This window comes from Saccostrea echinata, unplaced genomic scaffold, assembly GCF_033153115.1.
Source record: "Saccostrea echinata isolate AGI-Se365-2 ecotype Australia unplaced genomic scaffold, CSIRO_AGI_Sech_v1 ptg000075l, whole genome shotgun sequence".
Taxonomy (NCBI): Eukaryota; Metazoa; Mollusca; class Bivalvia; order Ostreida; family Ostreidae; genus Saccostrea; species Saccostrea echinata.
This window is the reverse complement of record NW_026889824.1, coordinates 944,224-963,930: the sequence shown is the minus strand read 5'-3', so window position 1 is coordinate 963,930 and position 19,707 is coordinate 944,224. Positions and strand designations below refer to the sequence as shown.

General features: G+C 34.1%; 1 protein-coding gene across 1 annotated transcript; it reads right to left on the bottom strand.

Annotated features, from left to right (window-relative positions):
• Window positions 1-623: 623 nt before the first annotated feature.
• Window positions 624-19,291, bottom strand: LOC133176389 (biogenesis of lysosome-related organelles complex 1 subunit 3-like). The gene is made up of 6 exons (XM_061311510.1): window positions 19,180-19,291; window positions 17,864-17,957; window positions 4,580-4,664; window positions 3,994-4,013; window positions 3,519-3,640; window positions 624-908 (listed from the first exon to the last, which is right to left on the bottom strand). The coding sequence occupies exons 1-6, from the start codon at window positions 19,264-19,266 to the stop codon at window positions 789-791; spliced, it is 528 nt and encodes a 175-aa protein (XP_061167494.1). The 5' UTR covers window positions 19,267-19,291; the 3' UTR covers window positions 624-788.
• Window positions 19,292-19,707: the final 416 nt, after the last annotated feature.

The following is a 19,707-nucleotide window of genomic DNA, read 5'->3' as shown; positions in this document are numbered from 1 at the left end:
AAGATGATTAATCATGGCTTTCCTATCCTTGAGAAGAAGATTTTTAAAGATTTTTTCCTATTTATACCCATGTAAAACTTTGATCACCCATAGTGGCTCCATCATACTCAATGGGTCATAATAAAGTTGAATCTACACTACCTGAGGATGCTTCCATATAAATATGATTAAACATTGCCTTCCTTTTAATGAGATTTTTAAAGATTTTTCCTATTTATACCAATGTAAAACTTTGATCACCCATAGTGGTCCCACCATGCCCCAAGGGGTCATGATTTGAACAAACTTAAAATTAACACTTTGTCAGGAAACTTTCATAAAAGTTTCATCCTTTCTGGCCCTATGGTTCTTGAGAAGATTTTTAAATGACCCCACCCAAGTTTTACTTTTCTTAATTATCTCCTTTTCGAGGAGGATGTGGCTCTTCATTTCACAAACTAGAATCCCCCTTATCCAAAGACACTCTGTGCCAAGTTTGGTTGAAATTGGCCCAGTTGTTCTAGAGAAGAAGATGATATTGTTAAAAGTTTACAACAATGATGACAACAACAACAGACAATGGGCATTTTTATCAGAAAATTTCACTTGAACCTTCAGCTCAGGTGAGCTAATAAATAAATACATTAGATCTATTTCTTTTTATATCTCCTAATTCAGAGTATTACAATAAATGTAAGGTACATGATTAAATCACAAAATGTTTACAAATTTAATTAGCAATTTTTAATGCAGATATTGCAGTCAAAGTTCTATCTCTCTTTATCTCTCTCTCTCTCTGGTCATCTTATTTATTGCACAGAGGAACACAACTTAATATCTGGCAAGATTTGACATGACGTCACAATGTCCACTTTGTCCTCTAGGTGAAACAAGTCATTGGTCAGTTGCTTCATGTTATGACTAACATCCTACAAATACATCAGAAAATTTCATGTTACATGTTCTAACATATGAGCAATTTTCTTTAAAACTTTTATTAGTGTTTATTTCTTCCTTCTTCATCACAAGTAAACCAATCAAAGGATGTTCCATATTAGGGTATATAATTTGAGTTTTTGCTTCAGCTAATCTCTTCAAGATAAACCTCATTATAAGTAATTTTCCCTCTGTACTCAAACAACCAGTATTAAAATGGAAGTAATGCAAAATGAACGAGCCAGTGGCAGTCTGTGGGAAGTTAAATAGTCAAGCTTTATGTTTGTAAGGTACACTTGTATATTTACAAGTTTGCTCTAAAGCCAGTGGAATTTAATTACTTGACCTATTTTTGCATTGTCTAGAGAGGCAGTCTTTGATTGGTTATAAATCATGTACATGTATGTTGTATTAAGAAAGTGGGATGTTTATTCATGTTGCAGAAAATTCAAGGAAAAATTTTTGAAAACTAAAATATGTTGTGAATTTTCAGATTCCATAGCATTGCATTGAAATATGTTAGCCAAGTCTGCAATTAAGCTTTACTGATTTAACATCAATCTGCTTTAGATAAGTCTTATCAATGTCTGGCATATATTTCCTGTTGTTTCTGCTGATCATTTCTTTTATATTCTCAGATTCTCTGATATTTTCTTTTATGGGCAAGAAACTAATTATGATATCTAGCACAGAAAAAATCAACTGCAAACATATAACATGTAACATTTGAGAATATTCTACCAATGAATCATAAGACATCCAAAAAGGAGGTAACTTAAGAGATGAATTTAATTTTTGAGAATTTATGAGGACATGAACTATGACGCTTCACGTCTGCATATTTCATGAAGCGCATTAGCGCTTCATGATGAATATGCAGGTGTGAAGTATGTACTTCATGAATTCTCAAAAATTTCATATCTTATATTACATTATTTTTCTGATGACTTAAAACATACTTTTGTCATCCAACATTCATTTTTGAAAAAAAAGTTTGCACTATTTTTTTACTTCAATCACATCACAATGGAAATATTCTTACTCATCCCACTGTAGTTCATGAGAACATGAACTTTTTCTAATCTTAAGGAAAAAAAATTTTTGGAAATGTAAATATATTGTTATGTTTTCAAAATTCTATATTCCGTGATCGGAAGGTCGTGTATTTGAATCACGGCCATGACTGACCTAAGTTGATAAAAAATAGGTAGCAACTATTCCTTCACCAGGTGCTCAGCACTTTGAAGTGAAAGTTGCAGGTCCTTCGGATGAGACCTTAAACTCTTAGGCCCAGTGTCACAGTAGGTGTTGAAACGATAAAGAACCCTCACTGCTCAATGGCCCTGAGTGCCGAGTAAAGGTCTAAATTTGAAGCCCTTCACCGGTAAATGGTGACGTCTCTATATGAGTGAAAAAATTCTCAAATGGGATGTAAAACAACACACAATCAATCAATCAATCAAATTTCTATTTTCAAATGCTAATACCGCCTGTGACAACACACAATCAATCAATCAATCAAATTTCTATTTTCAAATGCTAATGCCGCCTGTGAACTAGAGAGTTACTGACAGCACAAACTTACCACAATTAGTCTTGTGACCTACAGACTGTACTTACAGTACAAACTTACAATAATCAGTCCCTGAGATTTAAAGAGAGTAACTGACACTACAAAGTTACCATAACAGAGATGTCATTGGCAGAGAAAGGAAAAGGAGGAAATCAATCAGTGTTGGGAAACTGGGGGTGCTATAGGCCCCCAGCAGTGCAGGCCAGAGCCCTGTTGAGGGGTCCAGGAAGACAAAGGTTCTCAGAAGGTCCTAAGGTTTCTTGTATTCAAGAGCTTTGTTGCTGTTGATATTTAATTAATAAATATGCCATCAATATTTGCTATAGTGATCAGTACGTACGTCATTTTAAAAGATATAGTACCTTTACCCCCTCCTCCCCCCCCCCCCCACTCTTGGCCCTTATTTTCTCATAAGATCTGCACTGATCTCAAGAATGACCATTTTGACTTTCAAAGCTGTGGATATCAATGTTTCTGTGGAAAATCACATCCCTGCATAATCAGTATTGAAACCTAAAGAGACTTACTGACAGCACAAACTTATCATGATCAGTGTTATAACCCAGAGAGTGTTATCCGTGTTGTAACCCAGAGGTGTTATCCTTGTTGTAACCCAGAGAGTGTTATCCGTGTTGTAACCCAGAGAGTGTTATCCGTGATGTAACTCAGAGAGTGTTATCTGTGTTGTAACCCAGAGAGTGTTATCCTTGTTGTAACCCAGAGAGTGTTATCAGTGTTGTAACCTAGAGAGTGTTGTCCGTGTTGTAACCCAGAGAGTGTTATCAGTGTTGTAACCTAGAGAGTGTTATCCTTGTTGTAACCCAGAGAGTGTTATCAGTGTTGTAACCTAGAGAGTGTTATCCTTGTTGTAACCCAGAGAGTGTTATCCATGATGTAACCCAGAGAGTGTTATCCTTGTTGTAACCCAGAGAGTGTTATCCATGATGTAACCCAGAGAGTGTTATCAGTGTTGTAACCCAGAGAGTGTTATCCGTGTTGTAACCCAGAGAGAGAGACATTATAAACTCACCATTATCAGTGCCTGTGACTTATGCAGCTGAAGACTTGTATTGTGTAAATCTTTAGCAGACACCAAATACATCTGATGTACAGAATCCACTATGTGTCTCCTCAGGTTTGAGTTTTTCTCTCCTAAATTTTGATTAAACAATAGCAATTAGCAAGGTTCAAACAGATTGAAATGAAGACATCTGAATATCTAATTAATTTAAAACTTTGATTTAAAAACTATGTTTCAGATTTCTGGAATGCTTTTCTTTCATGCATTTTAACATAAAATCATATCTGGGACTAAATTAGGGATGTCAATTTGTAATTGGTCAACCAGTTACTCAGTCCGAATGATGGTAATCGGTAAGAAAATCTGTAACCGATTAATCAGAAAAAATGCATATATGGGTAAATTTAAACACAATGCATACCTATTTAATACTTCATGATATTTCAACATTTAAACTTGTATACATCTACAATAAACTACTTACTCAACTTTTTATGCAGTAAGCTGGAAACAAAAGAAAACTTTTAGTTATTGAAATAGACAAGTATTTGTCTATATGCAAGTATTTTAAGTAAATGCAGAATGTGATTTTTTTTCTTTGAAATGATAATCTTTCCCACTACATTTAACACAAAATATTCCACTTGCACCCTTAGATTGTTTAATCAAATATGAACAAAATTAAACTAATAATATTGGAAAAAAAAGAAAACACATCCATTGACAAACACATAGTTACAAGCAACACAATATTTTACAGAATAATGTTTTGAGCATTGTAAATGAAAGTTTCTCAATAAAAACTTCCTTGAAAATTTATACAGGAAATATTTTTTGAATCATTTAAATGATATGAAGAACTCAGGACCCATGTGTAACAATGCTTACTTAAGTCACCTGGCCCTTCTGTTCTTTACTTGAAAAAAATGTGATCAAGGCCATGAAACTCAGGTGAGCTCAATATCACTTTTCCACTAATATTTCCTCAGGTGAGCTAAAATGACTACACTGAGTGATGTATAAAGGTTTCCTTCCTTCCCTTGGCCTAAATGATGAGGTATATATCTTACCTGTCATACTTGGGTTTACTAGAGTAAAGTTTGGGAGCTAAAGTCACAAGAGGTGCATCTAACAGTCCACTGTGTCCCGTGTCCACTGAAACAGTTACTATAAATCATGTCTAAAATTATCAAATTAAACAAAATTTATTATCTGACACCATGAATATATCGGGGATTGAGGGAATTCAAACTTCAACTTGGGCCAACAACAAAAAAACTGACTGATCCAACAAAATCAACCCTACCTGATCATTTTTATTCAATATTTGTTTCCAGGGAGATACTGATTGTCTTCATCATAAACTCACAGTGCCTTTAAGTATACCCCTCCCCCATTTTAAAATAAATTTTGAGTGAATGGTATAATCTAGAAATGCTACCAAGGAATTCCAAATCCAAAACCAGGTATGCAGTTATTTAGAAGAAAGCAAGTGTTCAATGAAATGAAAAATTTCTTGCCCCATGCAATCAGACAACCTTTATTGTCTATTCATGTATAGTAGCTACTGAACAATTTATTCATTTTACAATGAACACAATGGATAAGATACATTTTGAAACACAAATTTTGTTTAAAATAAAGACCTCTTCAGATTCAGATATTTTTTTTGACAATGTCATTAATGGAGAATGCAAAATTCAAACTTAATCTTGAAGTTTTCTACTCTGAAATTGGGAGATATTTTGATATTTCTGTGTGTGCAATAAACAGTTTTTCATTACAAAATTGCCATGTTAAGAAGGACTTTACCCCAACCACTCCTTAAAAGCAGCTGCAGCAACTTCCTCAAACAATGCTGGGGTGGAACAAGCTACTATTCAAATCATGACCCAAAAATACAGGCTCACATCCAAAAAGCAATTGAATTTGGTTAGTGGAATAGGTAAAGACAGGAAAATGGATGTTCAATCCCCCAAAACAGCCAAAGGGTGATTGCAGAATCTGATTGTCTTTCGTGTTCCCAAGATTCTGTAAATGGTTTTTATTCAAGTGTATCAATCAAAGTGAAATGAATAATAATGAAAGGTGAATTTATGATATGTAGATTGGCATGACAGATTCTCCTACATTTCCTAAGACACATTCTGTTTATAATTTTGTAATAATTTGAATATGAATTGAAATATTTTGTGAAATTGTAAAATATTAATATTATGATGCTAACTTCCTACATTGCTCATTCAATGTTACTGGAGCTGTCCATTAAGTTGAATCTTATTGGACACCTAAAGGTTAATTACTGGACGGAGTACAGGACAATAAGACATTTACTGGACCAAGTTAAACAAAAGATGTCCTCACAAAAATGTTTTAAGAAACCATAAATGTCACAAGTCAGGACATAACACACTTGTATCAATTAATTTTGTATCAACCATCAATTCATACTCCATTGTTTATCAAAAACACTAATGATTGTCTGACTGACAGTTAAACCTTAGACTGATAAATGGTTGCATAAATCCCTTCTAAGTATCAACACAACTTGCTGATTATATATTAAGAACCATCAACTGAGTATAATACAACACTGTAAAAAATCCATAGAAGTATAAAATAAAACAAACTAAAGATGAATTTTATTGCCCAAAAGCAAGAAATACAATGATAAGGGATCAGCAATATAATTATTTTAGTGCTTCTTAATAAATTTTAAACTAGATCTATTCAATTGCCTGTATCTGCCCAAATTTGTAACTTTTATCTTGTTAACTAAACAAAACAATAGTGCTTGAGCACTATTGGTAAACCAACCTTTTTCCCTCTCACATTGGCCTCTCTTGGTCTAAGAAGAACATTTAAGGAAGCTCTAAACACTAATCAAAAAATGCTTTTTGGACTTTGAGAAAAATATATCATATAAAGGTGCACATATTCAGTGTATCTAGTTCATTTTCAACATAGGGTACCTGCCCTATTTCTGCAGGAAAAATGTTCAAAGACAATGAATTATCTGTGAACAGAAATCGCTGTTGTTTACTTACATCAGAAAAATTAATGGAAATGATGTATTTAATTACTTATTCTTAGTCTAACATAACATTAAGAATACTTTAATTCATAACAATTTGTGTCATTAACTGTAGATTCCCATTTATTCTATTTTTTCTTCTAAGGGCAGATCACTCTAACTCAATAAAACTACCCTACAAATAGTACTCTTTAGTGTGCAGTGTTTAGAGCTTCCTTAATGTATAAAGAAAAGGTTTTTTGTCTCATTTTTATTTATCTTTAAATAACAAGTCTACCTGACTATAAAGAACTATGAAGGTACCTTCTGTATAACATATTATAAAAATTCTTGTACAAATCATTATAAAATTGATCTTCAATTACATTACAGCCTTTTTTTTTTTTTTTTATAAATATCTCCTTCTAATTGAATGATAAAAGTCTCCAAGGACGTCCCACATCATTATAAGTCAAATGCTCTTCAAAATTGTGTTTTTTTTAGATTTACAGTGATTAATCATCATAGGTGAATAGCAAAGGGGAATAACTTCTCTTAGTAGAAAACAAATTAATAGAGCCCCCCCCCCCCCCCAACACCAGAACACTTGAACTTGGGGCCACAGAATTCAAAATATTGAAAGATGCACCCTTGCTCTGACATCATACTGTGCACTTAATTTATCTGCTTAACCCCAGGAGCAGAAGAGAAAATTTTCAAAGAAATAATGTATTTTCATTATATTATCAATAGAGCCCCATCCTAATACCAGCACCCCTGACCCAGTGGATATGAAATTCACACTTTTCAAGAGGCATCCTTGCTCAGCATGACTATACACTATGTTTGTTTGCTAAATACCTAGGAGCAAAGAAGAAGATTTTCAAAGAAATAATGCATTATCACTATATAATCAATACAGCCCCACCCTAACACCACAACCCCTGCTCAGGGGCCATGAAATTTACAATTCTGGAAGAGGGACCCTTACTCATCGTAACTATGCATATAGTTTGTTTGCTTAATACCCAGAAGCAGAACAGAAGATTTTGAAAGAAATAATGCATTTTCCCTATATAACCAATAGAGACCCCCTTCCCCAAACAACAGACCAATTAAGGGACCATGAAATTCACAGTTTTGGAAAAGGCACTCTTGCTCATCATAACCATGCACTTGGTTTATCTGCTAAGTATCAAAGAGCAGAGAAGATGACATTCAAAGAATTTAAGCATTTTCACTATATAATCAATAAAGCCCAGGCCTAACACTAGAATTCCTGACCCAGGGGCCATCAAATTCACAATTCTGGAAGAGGCAACCTTGCTCATCATAACTATACAATACATTTGTTTGCTAAATAGTGAATACCAAGGAGAACAGAAAAAATAATTCAAAGAATAAATGCATTTTCACTATATAATCAATAGAACCCTCCCCCTTCCAACAACAGAACTCCTGACCCAGGGGCCATGAAATTTACAATTTTTGAAGAGGCACACTTGCTCATCATAACTATGCATGTAGTTTAATATGCATTTCCACTATACAATCCAAGAGCCCCACCCTAACTTCAGAACCCCTGACCATGGGGCCATGATATTCAAAATTTTGGAAGAGAGCTCAATGCTAATTACAATCATGCAGACAGCTTGACTGCTTGATGTCCAGGAGTAAAGATGAAGATTTTTAAAGAAAGCACGAATTTTGATGGTTTTAGCCCCACCTCTTAAGCCCCAGGGGGGCAGGGACCATAATTCAAAATTTTGTTTCCCTTTACTCAAAGATGCTTTATCTTAAAATTGGTTGAAATTAGTTCAGCGTTCCAGAGGAGAAGCTGAAAATGTTCAAATGTTAAAGGACAACGTACAATGCATTGAACAGATTGAATAGGTCATTTGAGTGACTCAGGTGACCTAAAAAGTATATATATAGTAACTGCTGTAAGCTAGATGCAGATTTGATAAGGTATGTGTGTAAGAATTTTTTTAACCATAAAGGAGATAATTACTCATACTGCAACGGTAATTTGACCGGAATGCATGTTAAACGCCTGCATTATATATTTAAAACAAAAGGCCCATGGGCCACATCGCTCACCTGAGCACACAGGTTAGAAAGAAGCAGAAAACAGTTCAGTATTGAACATGGGGGTGGGAGGAGGACAAACTTAAATTTACAGTACCTCAGGATGCTTCCATATCAATATTACTAATCATGGCTTTGCTGTTCTTAAACAGAAGAATTTTAAAGATTTTTTTCAGATTTACTCAACCGTCATGGTAACTCAGTCCGTAGAGTGCTTGCTCCGTGATCGGAAGGTCGTGTATTTGAATCACAGCTGCCACTGACTTAAGTTGATAAAAAATAGGTAGCAACTGTTCCTTCAACAAGAGCTCAGCACTTTGGAGTGAAAGTTGCAGGTCTTTCAGATGAGACCTTAAAAACCGAAGCCCTGTGTCACAGTAGGCATTGGCATGATAAAGCCCTTACCCATACTGAGTACTCAACGCCTACACATCTGTTATGTATTCAATTTCATCATGTTCATTGAATATGTTGCTATTAGGGTTGAATTATCTTAACTTCATAATTGCTGATTCAACAACCAACTTCTTCATCTAGCTTCTGAGTGCCTGACTTTCCCAAAGCTTTGCCTTATATACCCTTTGGCTAGCCCATTCCAAGGGTTTTCAGGTCATTCCACTATTTGAAGTCTTTTATGCATTTTACTCATTACAAATGCCCCTTAACCGTAACACCTATATATTCCTAAGTAAAACTTTGACCCACTGTTGTGGCCCTGCCCTACCCCCAGGGGTCATGATTTGAACAAACTTGAATCTACAATACTTGAGGATACTTCTGTATTAATATGACTAATAATAACTTAACTGTTCTTGAAAAGAAGATGTTTCCTGTATATTCCTATAGTAAACATTGACCATCTGTTGTGGCCCTGCCCTATCCCCAGGGCTCATGATTGGAACAAACTTGAATCTACACTACCTGAGGATACTTCTATTATAATATGACTAATTATGGCTTTGCTGTTCTAGAGAAGAAGATTTTTAAAGACATTTCCTTTATATTCCTGAGTAAAACTTTAAACATATGTTACATGTATGTCACACAAAGACTATTACATATGGATAAGAAGTAATGACCCCTTGACTTGCTACAGCATTAGGCCAAAAAAAATTATAGTCTTGTTTCCTGCTACCAGCCTGAAAAAAATAGGGTAGGTAGGTTTGAAAATTATTTTTTTTTTTTTTTTAATTTATTTTTTGGATATGAACTAATACAAGATCAAATTAAACATGCCATGGGTCAATATTGTCTTTTAAAATTAAATTTCATGTCTTTTGATGCACAACTCAAGTGGTATTTTATGAAAGTCCAAATTTAAAACACAGAATTTCATTTTTGTGTTAACACAGAAATTGATTATGGTGACAAAACAATGAAATTCCGGAAATTTCCAATTTTTTTCCAAAACTTAAAAAAAAACTTCAGGGTCAGGCGCAAAAAAATAGGGTCGGTCGGGTAGCAGAAAACAAGACTATTATTTTTTTGGGCCTTAGCAGGCTCTATACATTTGATTGGATTTTCTTCATACATGGCTTTGCTACAGAATTAGCAGGCTCTCTACCTTTGATTGGATGTACATGTATTTCTTCATACATGGCTTTGCTACAGAATTAGCAGGTTCTATTCCCTTGATTGGATGTACATGTATTTCTTCATATATGGCTTTGCTACAGAATAAGCAGGCTCTATATCTTTGATCAGGGGTATTTCTCTATACATGACTTTGCTACAGAATAAGCAGTTTCTATACCTTTGATAGGGGTATTTCTCTATACATGACTTTGCTACAGAATTAGCAAACTCTATACCTTTGATTGGATGTGCATGTATTTCTTCATACATGGTTTTGCTACAGAATTAGCAGGTTCTATACCCTTGATTGGATGTACATGTATTTTTAATTACATAGTTTTGTAGTGACAGGGTACGGGATGATACCTGGTTAGTAAATTTCATACCTGGCGAGGTGAATGAAATTTACTAACCAGGTATCATCCCGTACCCTGTCACTACAAAACTATGTAACGAATTTACCCCACCGATGAAATGTTTGTGGTCTGTGGTTTGTAAAATTGTTTTTCTCCGCTATATGTTTCATCACTCATACAATGCCTATTATGACATCACGTTGTGTTACGTAATGTTGTTTTGCGAGTGTTTCATAACGTACTGACAGTTTCGAAGACTTTAAGTAAAGTGAGAAAAAGGTTCCATCTCGTTACTTATGTTGATTAACTTTTTACTTATCAACAGACACCCGCAAACCTCATGAACTCGAATTGTTCGAATTATAACTCCGCATCAACCATGTATTGATTTTCAAGCGACTAGGTATAAGTAATACATCCCCTTCACGTGACAGACTTCAACCAATCGGAAGCCAGGATTTCATCGAAAAATCATCAGAGGTGGGGTAATTCTTCATACATGGCTTTGCTACAGAATTCGCATGCTCTATATCTTTGATAGGGGTATTTTTCTATACATGACTTTGCTTTGTTTATAGGGTGAGTTAACTATGCATTGGATATGTTGGACACATACCTTGCTTCAGACAACTTTAAGTAATAAACTTTCATTGAACCTGAGTCTCCCTGTGTTTTTACTTGTCTTAAAGGTGAAGATTTAAACTTTTTAATGATGCCAATTTTTATTTTCATGTTGTGATAAAAATACCACAAAAATGGCCTTGAAATTATGTCATATTTTGCATCATCAAAGGGTAGTAACCAGAATTTTACGAATTTGCAATTTTTAGACTTGTCATTCTTCTCTTAATAGACTTCAATGGAACAAGTCAGACCTAGGTAAAATTTGTCAATAATTGATAATTTTGAAGAATTTTCAAAAAATTTTACTTCAATGTATGTATAATATTTTTTAGAGTTGTTTTTTACTAGTATGTTTATTTCACCATACATCAGACACAAATTAACCATGCATTGGACACTTTTCGATGCATGGGTAATCACTTCCATTTTCATATAAAACCCAAATGACAGCTCCTTTTCACAGAAATAGAAGATAAAAACTCTAAATTTTCAGTTAAAATACAAGTTATCGATATATGATGACTACAAGTGGACTCAATTTCTTTCTTTAAACTAGATGATGATAACCCACCAGACAAAGGCATGAGTTGCCATATTACTAGCATTGTAAAGCCTTTCTAAGGCGATGTGACGCAACTAAAATCTCTTCACATTTGTGGATTGAAATAGTCATTAAAATTTACCTAGAAGGTTAATTTTTAAATTAAAAAAAATGTTTCGATATCACTAATTTTAAAGCACCGAGATGAAGGTATATTTTTCTGGTTTAAATACGATATGTCCGATGCATGGTGAATATTGTCTGATCCATGGTGAATTCTGATTTATTCTGAAAAAATTGTTGTTTAGAGATATTTTCTCAATAAATAGCACACGATTGTGTCAAAAATTTATATTTTAACCACATACTACAATTGTAAAATATTAATCCACAGTTTGGTAGCATATTGCAATTAATCAAATTTGATTTTGTAATAGATGTCTTAGCAAAGCACATTTTTATAATTTAAATCCATTTTTATACTTTTAACCCATGGCAACAACATTTGAGCACATAAGAACCAAAATATGTTATGGAGAGTTAAAGGTGCTTGGACACAGATTTGAAGTTAATATTTTCTTAAATTTTCTGTATAATTTCATGACTTATATGTTGCTATAGCGTTTCATACTAAAATATAATAAAAATCTTATTTCATCTCGAAGTTATCAAAACTTCAAATTTCTTGACACGTTGGATTGACACATCCTTGCGCTTTCACATATTTTAATTTTATTCTTAATCTTAAGAAAAGTGGCAATTTTGTTGTGCATTAATGAAAAATATTAAAACTATAACCCAGAAAATTCAAAGTAGAAATGTTCGAAAGCAAAACCCACTCACAGTATTGTAAGTCCGTGCTCAGTGGTGTGTGCAGAGTTTAACAATTGAACACACCAGATGAATCGTAAACATTAACAATAACAGAGCTCGTGCCCTGTTTACAAAAACAGTTTACGTTTCACGGGTGTGTTCAATTTGTTAAGCTCTGTACACATCACAGAGCACGGACTGACAATACTGGTGAGCTGGTTTTGCTTTCGAACATTTCTACTCTGATCTTTCTAGATTATAGATGTACTATTTTTCATTAATACATAACAGAATCGCCTCTTTTCTTAAATATTGAGGATAAAGTTAAAATTTGTGTACCAGGGTAAGTGCAAAGATGTGTTAATCAAACACGTCCCGGAATTCGTAGTTCCAATAATTTCCAGATAAAATAAGTTTTTTAATTATATTTTCATGTGAAATGCTATTGCAATATATAAGTCGTGATATTATACAGAAAATTTGAGAAAATATTAACTTCAAATCTGTGTCCAAGCACCTTTAAGAGCAATTTTCTGTAAACACTTGAATTTTTTTTTGGAACGCATGGTCACTGATTTTCATGAAACTTTGCTCATTATAATAGTTACAATTATGATAGTTTGACAACAGAATTTTAAATCAATCAAAGTTTGGTTGCTATGTGCCTTAGTTGTCATGGTAACAGATAAGATGATTTCAACAAAGTTAAGATTTTCGGCTATTTTGAATCTTTATTGGCCCTTCACAAGCACTTAGAAAACCAAATTGGCCATTATCATATGAAAAAAAAACAGTAAACCTTGTTGTCACTTATTATGTACAGTGTAAAGAAAGTTTTTCGAATATATCTCTATATAAGTGGTAACCATGGCTACACTACACTCGGCATACATTTTTTATGCAGAAAAGTGCCCAGTATTTTCTTATTATGGGAGTTACATGACTTAACTCAATTGCCAGTGATAAAGAAACAATAAAAATAGTTTTCCTTACGAAAATTATTGATTGATTGTATGTTGTTTAACATCCCATTTGAGAATTTTTCACTCATATAGAGACATCACCATATACCGTTGAAGGGCTTCAAATTTTGACCTTTACTCGGAACACAGGGCCATTGAGCAGTGAGGGATCTTTAACGTGCTAACGTCTGCCGTGACACGGGGCCTCGGTTTTTAAGGTCTCATCCGAAGGACCTGCAACTTTCACTTCAAAGTTGCCGAGCGCATGGAGAAGGAACAGTTGCTACCCATTTTTTATCGACTTAGGTCAGTCGCGGCCGAGATTCGAACTCACGACCTCCCGATTACGGAGCCAACTGAGCTACCTTGAACGGTCTCCTTATGAAAAGATGTAAGTTATAGCAATATTATTCTAACAATTAAAATATCGGCTGCCATGATAACACATCATTTGTGCCATTGTTATAACCCAGCAAAAAAGATTGGGGTATAAAGGAATCACTGTCTGTCTGTCTCTGTATTCTTTTGTCTGTGCAATCATGATGGGTTCATATAACTTTGTAATGGAGAAAGATTGCAAGTTCATTCTTGATAAAACGATTGTTTATAATCTTGAGGTTGAATTTTGACTTTGTTTAACCCAAGGTCATTTCAACTAGTTCAAGGTCGTTGGCAGTAAATAGTGTAAGATTCGTGTCTGGTCTATAACCTTCTTATGAAGGCACATCGGATATTGATACTTCATACAGAAATTGTTTACGACATGTAGATGTGTCATGTTCTTCATTCAATGTCAGATGATGAAGTTCAAAGTCCTTTATGGAAAAATGTATAATTCATGTCCTGACCACATTTCGTCATGGAGATATGATAATTCTAGCAAGTGAAGACCACTAGCAGAAAAAAAAAAGTTAATTATGTGCCTGGTCTAATTTTCTAATGGAAAGTATTGGATGTAAATACGTCAAAGAAAAATTGATTATGACCTTAAAGTATGTCATGATTTTGACGTAAGGTCATTTGATCAAGTTCAAAGTCAATTTTGAAAAATGTATACATAGTGTCCCGTCTACATTTTGAAATGATTAAACATTGGAAGCCCATACCTGACACAAATATTGCTAAGACTCAGGGATGTGTCTTCATATTTATTCAAGGACATTCTGGCAAGGTCAAGGTGGCTACCAGGAAAAGTGTCAAGTTCATTTCTAGTACATAGCTCTTAATTGAAAAACATTGAACATTCATTGTTCACAAAAAATATTACATATTACCTTTAGGTATGATGTTGCCTTGGTTCAAAGTCATTCCGGCAATGTCCGATGTCACTTTCGGTTAAAAGAGCAGATATATCAGGACCACTGATATTCTCCTTATCAATTTGTATCAACATGTATAATTTTGGAATGTTAAATTGGGGGACATTAATAGGCTGTTCCACGTCACTTTGGTGAATAATCCAAACCATACCTTGCAAAAGTTGTGTCCCTTTCAGCTTTGTGGGTCAACCAAAAGGTCAAAAGAGAAAAAAAACGACCAAACATTTGGGCGTGCTCCGATGCATCCACTGTGTTCAAATTCTTTTCCTTCAATGTATGGGTAGCCTTATCCTGTGGCGATCAACACAGAAGCAAAATTTTTTTCTAGTCAAATGACAAAGTTACAAACCAGAAAACTACATAGCCTACTGTGAGGGTTCTATGCATATTCCCCAAAGATGGCGGCCAAGGGACATAAGTTTTGAAAGTGTGGATTCAAGTGTTTGATTTATATAAAAGTGTTGTGCTTTGCATGCACTATGCCTAAATAGTAGTCAGGGTTTGACACATGGTGCACGAGCCGGAGGTGCATGCAAACCACAACACTATTGTTATTATTATGCTGACTGTTGTATAAAAGTAACAAGAGATGTTTGTAAAACACTTATGCCCCCCCCCCCCCCCCCCCCCCCAAATAATTGGAATTTTTCTACGTCCAAGGGGCATAACTCTGACAGAAATTGCTCGATCGTACCCAAAACAGAACTTGACCTATATATTCTTATGGTAAATCTGTATACCAAATTTCATTTCAGTATGTGCAACCTCTGCGAAAAAAAAAAATGAACAAAAACACTGCAAATAATTGGAATTTTTCTAAGTCCAAGGAGCATAACTGTCAAAAATTGCTTGATCTACCCAAAACAGAACTTGACCTAGATATTCTTATCATACATCTGTATACCAAATTTCATTTCAGTATGTGCAATCTCTGCAAAGAAAATGAACAGAAACTGTTGGTGGACCAACAGACAGACAAACCAACTGACCGACAGATAGCAGCAAAGCAATATGCCCCCCCCCCTTCTTCGAAGGGAGTTTAACAATATTTTTTTCGATTTCCAACGTCTTTTACTAGTTAACATGTTGGTACACCCCTTTTATGATGTTGCTGTGTGCTACTATTACGTCATAATTTTGAGTGTTCCATGCAGACTTTAGATATAATGTACAGAAAGTTTCAAAGAATTTTAATTGAATAAAGGGATAAAAAAATTCTAAGAATCTATTTTTTTTTTTTTTAATTGTTTTGTTTTCTTTTTAGTGTCAAATATTTGAAACTACGGTCATTTACATTAAAATACAGTGTTTGATAACGGCGTCATGTCGGTATCACGTCGGACTGACAATCTTGTTATCATGAGTTTGATCTTTGTCGTCGGTTTCCAGCAATACAGAAAAAGACAGTTGTAGATCAGACATGAATTTTACACTTTTAACTGCTAGTGACCTTGAACTAGCTGAAATGACCTTGGGTAAAAGTCAAGATACACCCTCAGATTATTAACAATTTTTCTATCAAGAATGAACTTATAATGTTTCTACATTACAAAGCATTACAGAGTTATGACCCGGACATGTATGCACAAATTAAAGGACACAGAGACAGACAGACAGGTGATTCCTTTATAACCCATATCTTTATTTTCTGGGTTATAACAAACTGTGGTACTATGCTGTGTCATCTTGGCAACTGATATTTTCATTGTTAGAATAATATTGCTAAAACCTTTTTTATAAGGTCAAGTATTTTGATTTTTTATCACTGGAGACCGAGTTGAGTCATGTAACTCCCATAATAAAGTAGCTGAAAATCTAAATTTTGTTGAAATCATCCTGTCTGTTACCATGACAACTAAGGCACACAGCAACCAAACTTTGATATAAAATTATATTGTCAAACTATTATATATGTAACCATTATAATGAGCAAAGTTTCATGAAAATCGGTGACTATGCATGCCAAAAATAAGCCTGTGGTTACAGAAAATTGCTCTTAACTCTCCATAACATATTTTGGTTCTTATGTGCTCAAATGTTGTTGCCATGGGTTAAAAGTATAAAAATGGATTTAAATTATAAAAATGTACTTTGTTAAGACATCTATTACAAAATCAAATTTGATTAATTGCAATATGCTACCAAACTGTGGATTAATATTTTACAATTGTTCATAAATATGTGCCAAAAGTGACTTTATTTGCTTTGTTGCTATGGAGAATTTGCTGTTGCCAAGGAGATAAGTATCTTTACAATATTTCTTGGTTTGCAAAATTGTCTCGGATATATTTTCTTACTTTAAACTGTGTTTTTGTACTCTCAGATTACAATTTATTAGATTAATAATTTTCACATTGTACAATTTTCCATTTTTATTTATCAAAACATCCATTTTTGTTGCTAGGCAACGGATTGGAATTTTCAAAAAACACACCTTTTTGAATTGAAAGTCCAAAAGAGACATTCCTCTGCTTTTATGCGAAATATTTACAACTCCTGTATTACGCCAGAAGTTAGTTATAAGGCCTTGAAAAGTACCAAAATCAACAAAAATGCTGAATCAGCAAAAAACACAAAACATGCATATTTACCCATGTCTAGTACAGATATATCTCAAATTCCTATTTCTATGTAATGCATTGTGAAAACACTTTAAATGTTTATCTTTACGATAAGAATAAATAAGAAGAAATTCTTAAATATTCACAATCAATTTCAAGCCCAAAAGATTAGTGATTTTTTTGTCCATACACATGGAAAATAGACTGGTTGCTAGGGAAAATTCTTTTGTCATGTTTCCATAGTAACCATGACCCAAAACTTTTTTCACTTTGTATACATGGTTTTTAGCGCAAGACAAATCCATGTGTTGAAAATCATCAAATTCTGACAACCCTCATGATTCACCTTTTGCCTGATTCTTACAGAGACTTGTACTTAAGTTCCATTTTGATAATATTCTGTCAGTAGCGATATCACTAGAACTTGTTGAAGTACGAGGGTGTCCGATGCATGGTGAATTCACCCTACATGTTTTTGTTACAGAATTATCAGGCTCTTTACCTTTAATTGGGGGTATTTCTTCATCTTCTGATTCTGATGCCTCTCCTGAAATAGATACAGCATTCACTGGGTCCTCACTTAGCAGTCTGGCATCCTGGATATAAACAGTTACATAAAATCAATTATTCTAGCAATTCTTTGTAGGAAAAGTATATGAATTATATAATACATGTATATATATAAGAGGCTCATGAGCCACATCAATAGTCTGAGGACATTGGCTTGGAAAAAGCAGAAATCAGTGAAGATTAAACATATATGGAATCATAAATACCCCCCCCCCCTTTTCCTTGGGAAGGGGGGGGGGGCATGGTTTGTTCACACTTGAATCTACATTAACTAAGGGTGCTTTCATATTTGACTAATTATGACTTTAGAAGATTTTTTCAATATTTTTTTCCTATAGGTTTGATCTTCTATTGAGGCCCAGCCCTATAGAAGATAAAACATGATTTGAATCAACTTGAATGTACACTACCTGAGGATGCTTCTGAATTAATATGACTAATCATGGCTTTACTGTTCTTGAGAAGGAGATCTTTAATGATTTTTCCTATATATTTCTTTGTATTACTTTGATCCCCTGTTATGGCCCCTTTCTACTTTTGGGTCATATTGATTTGAACAAATTTGAATCTAATTATCTAAGGATACTTCTGTATCAAGTTCAACTTTGACTACCCATTTTGGCCCGACCCAACCCACAGGGGTCATGATTTGATCAAAATTGAATCTACAATATTTAAGGAAGCTATGCTTGAGTTTCATCTTTTTTGGCACAGTGAGTCTCAAGAAGAAGATTTTTAAATGTCCCCAAATTGTTTTCAGGAATTTGTTTTCACTCCATTTTAGTTCAAATATACTGATCCCTCACAACTCTTAACTATACTGACCCCTCACAACTCTTGACATGACATGGAATTCTTATTAGTATAGATTGAGCATTCTAACAATAAAATGACATTATCGTGTATTAAATGGCGTGTAAATTTGAAGCCAAAAAAGTAAAGAAAGTGTGCTGATTTATTTCATTGTTTGGATTATTTTTTAGGCATATGGAAGTTCCAAAAGGTTTGTGATGATTAATTTGGTATTTCATTCTATTGCAACTCCTTTGTATTCTTCAGAAGTGTTTCAGAGAGGATCCACTCCGTTTTGCTTCATTGCAACGTACTTTAACGGTATAATATAGCCTTAGGGCGTATTCTTACTGGTGCAGTCTTGCCATGTCCAACTAGTATTTGTAAACAAAAAAAAGGCAAACACTGAATTTTACAATCGAGCTACAGACTAACAGAGACATGTAAACAAGTCACCATCTTCTCTTCATATTCTGCTGATTCCTCATCATCGTCCGACTCCGAAGCTTCTCCATCTACTATCGTTCTTATTGCTGGCTCCATTGAGAAAACGCCTTCGCGGCGGCCTTGTTTACATCGAAAACGAAAGTAGTTATAAACACAAACTGGTTTGGTAATCGACATTTATCCGGTTCAAGCATAAGCTTGTCAAAATAAATAAATGAAAACAATAATAACAAATGACGAAACAAAAACGTTTACGCTACAAAAACATTATTCGTAGGGAATCGAAAGCAGTCCTGGAAAATTGAGTATAGAGTATACACTAGACAAAATTGCTAAGCACCACTTAAGGAAATTAATTTATTTTACTTTTCAGAGCTTGTTTATGATGCATGAATATGTTACCAAAGTAGTAAAAAAATGAGGCATTTTAATGTCTTAAGGTATGTCACTCGTGAAATAAGTTATATCAAGGATTTTTCTGTTTTTGAGAAGTATATTTAAATAGTTTTGAAGTTAAAGGTTCTGAATGAACTTTTC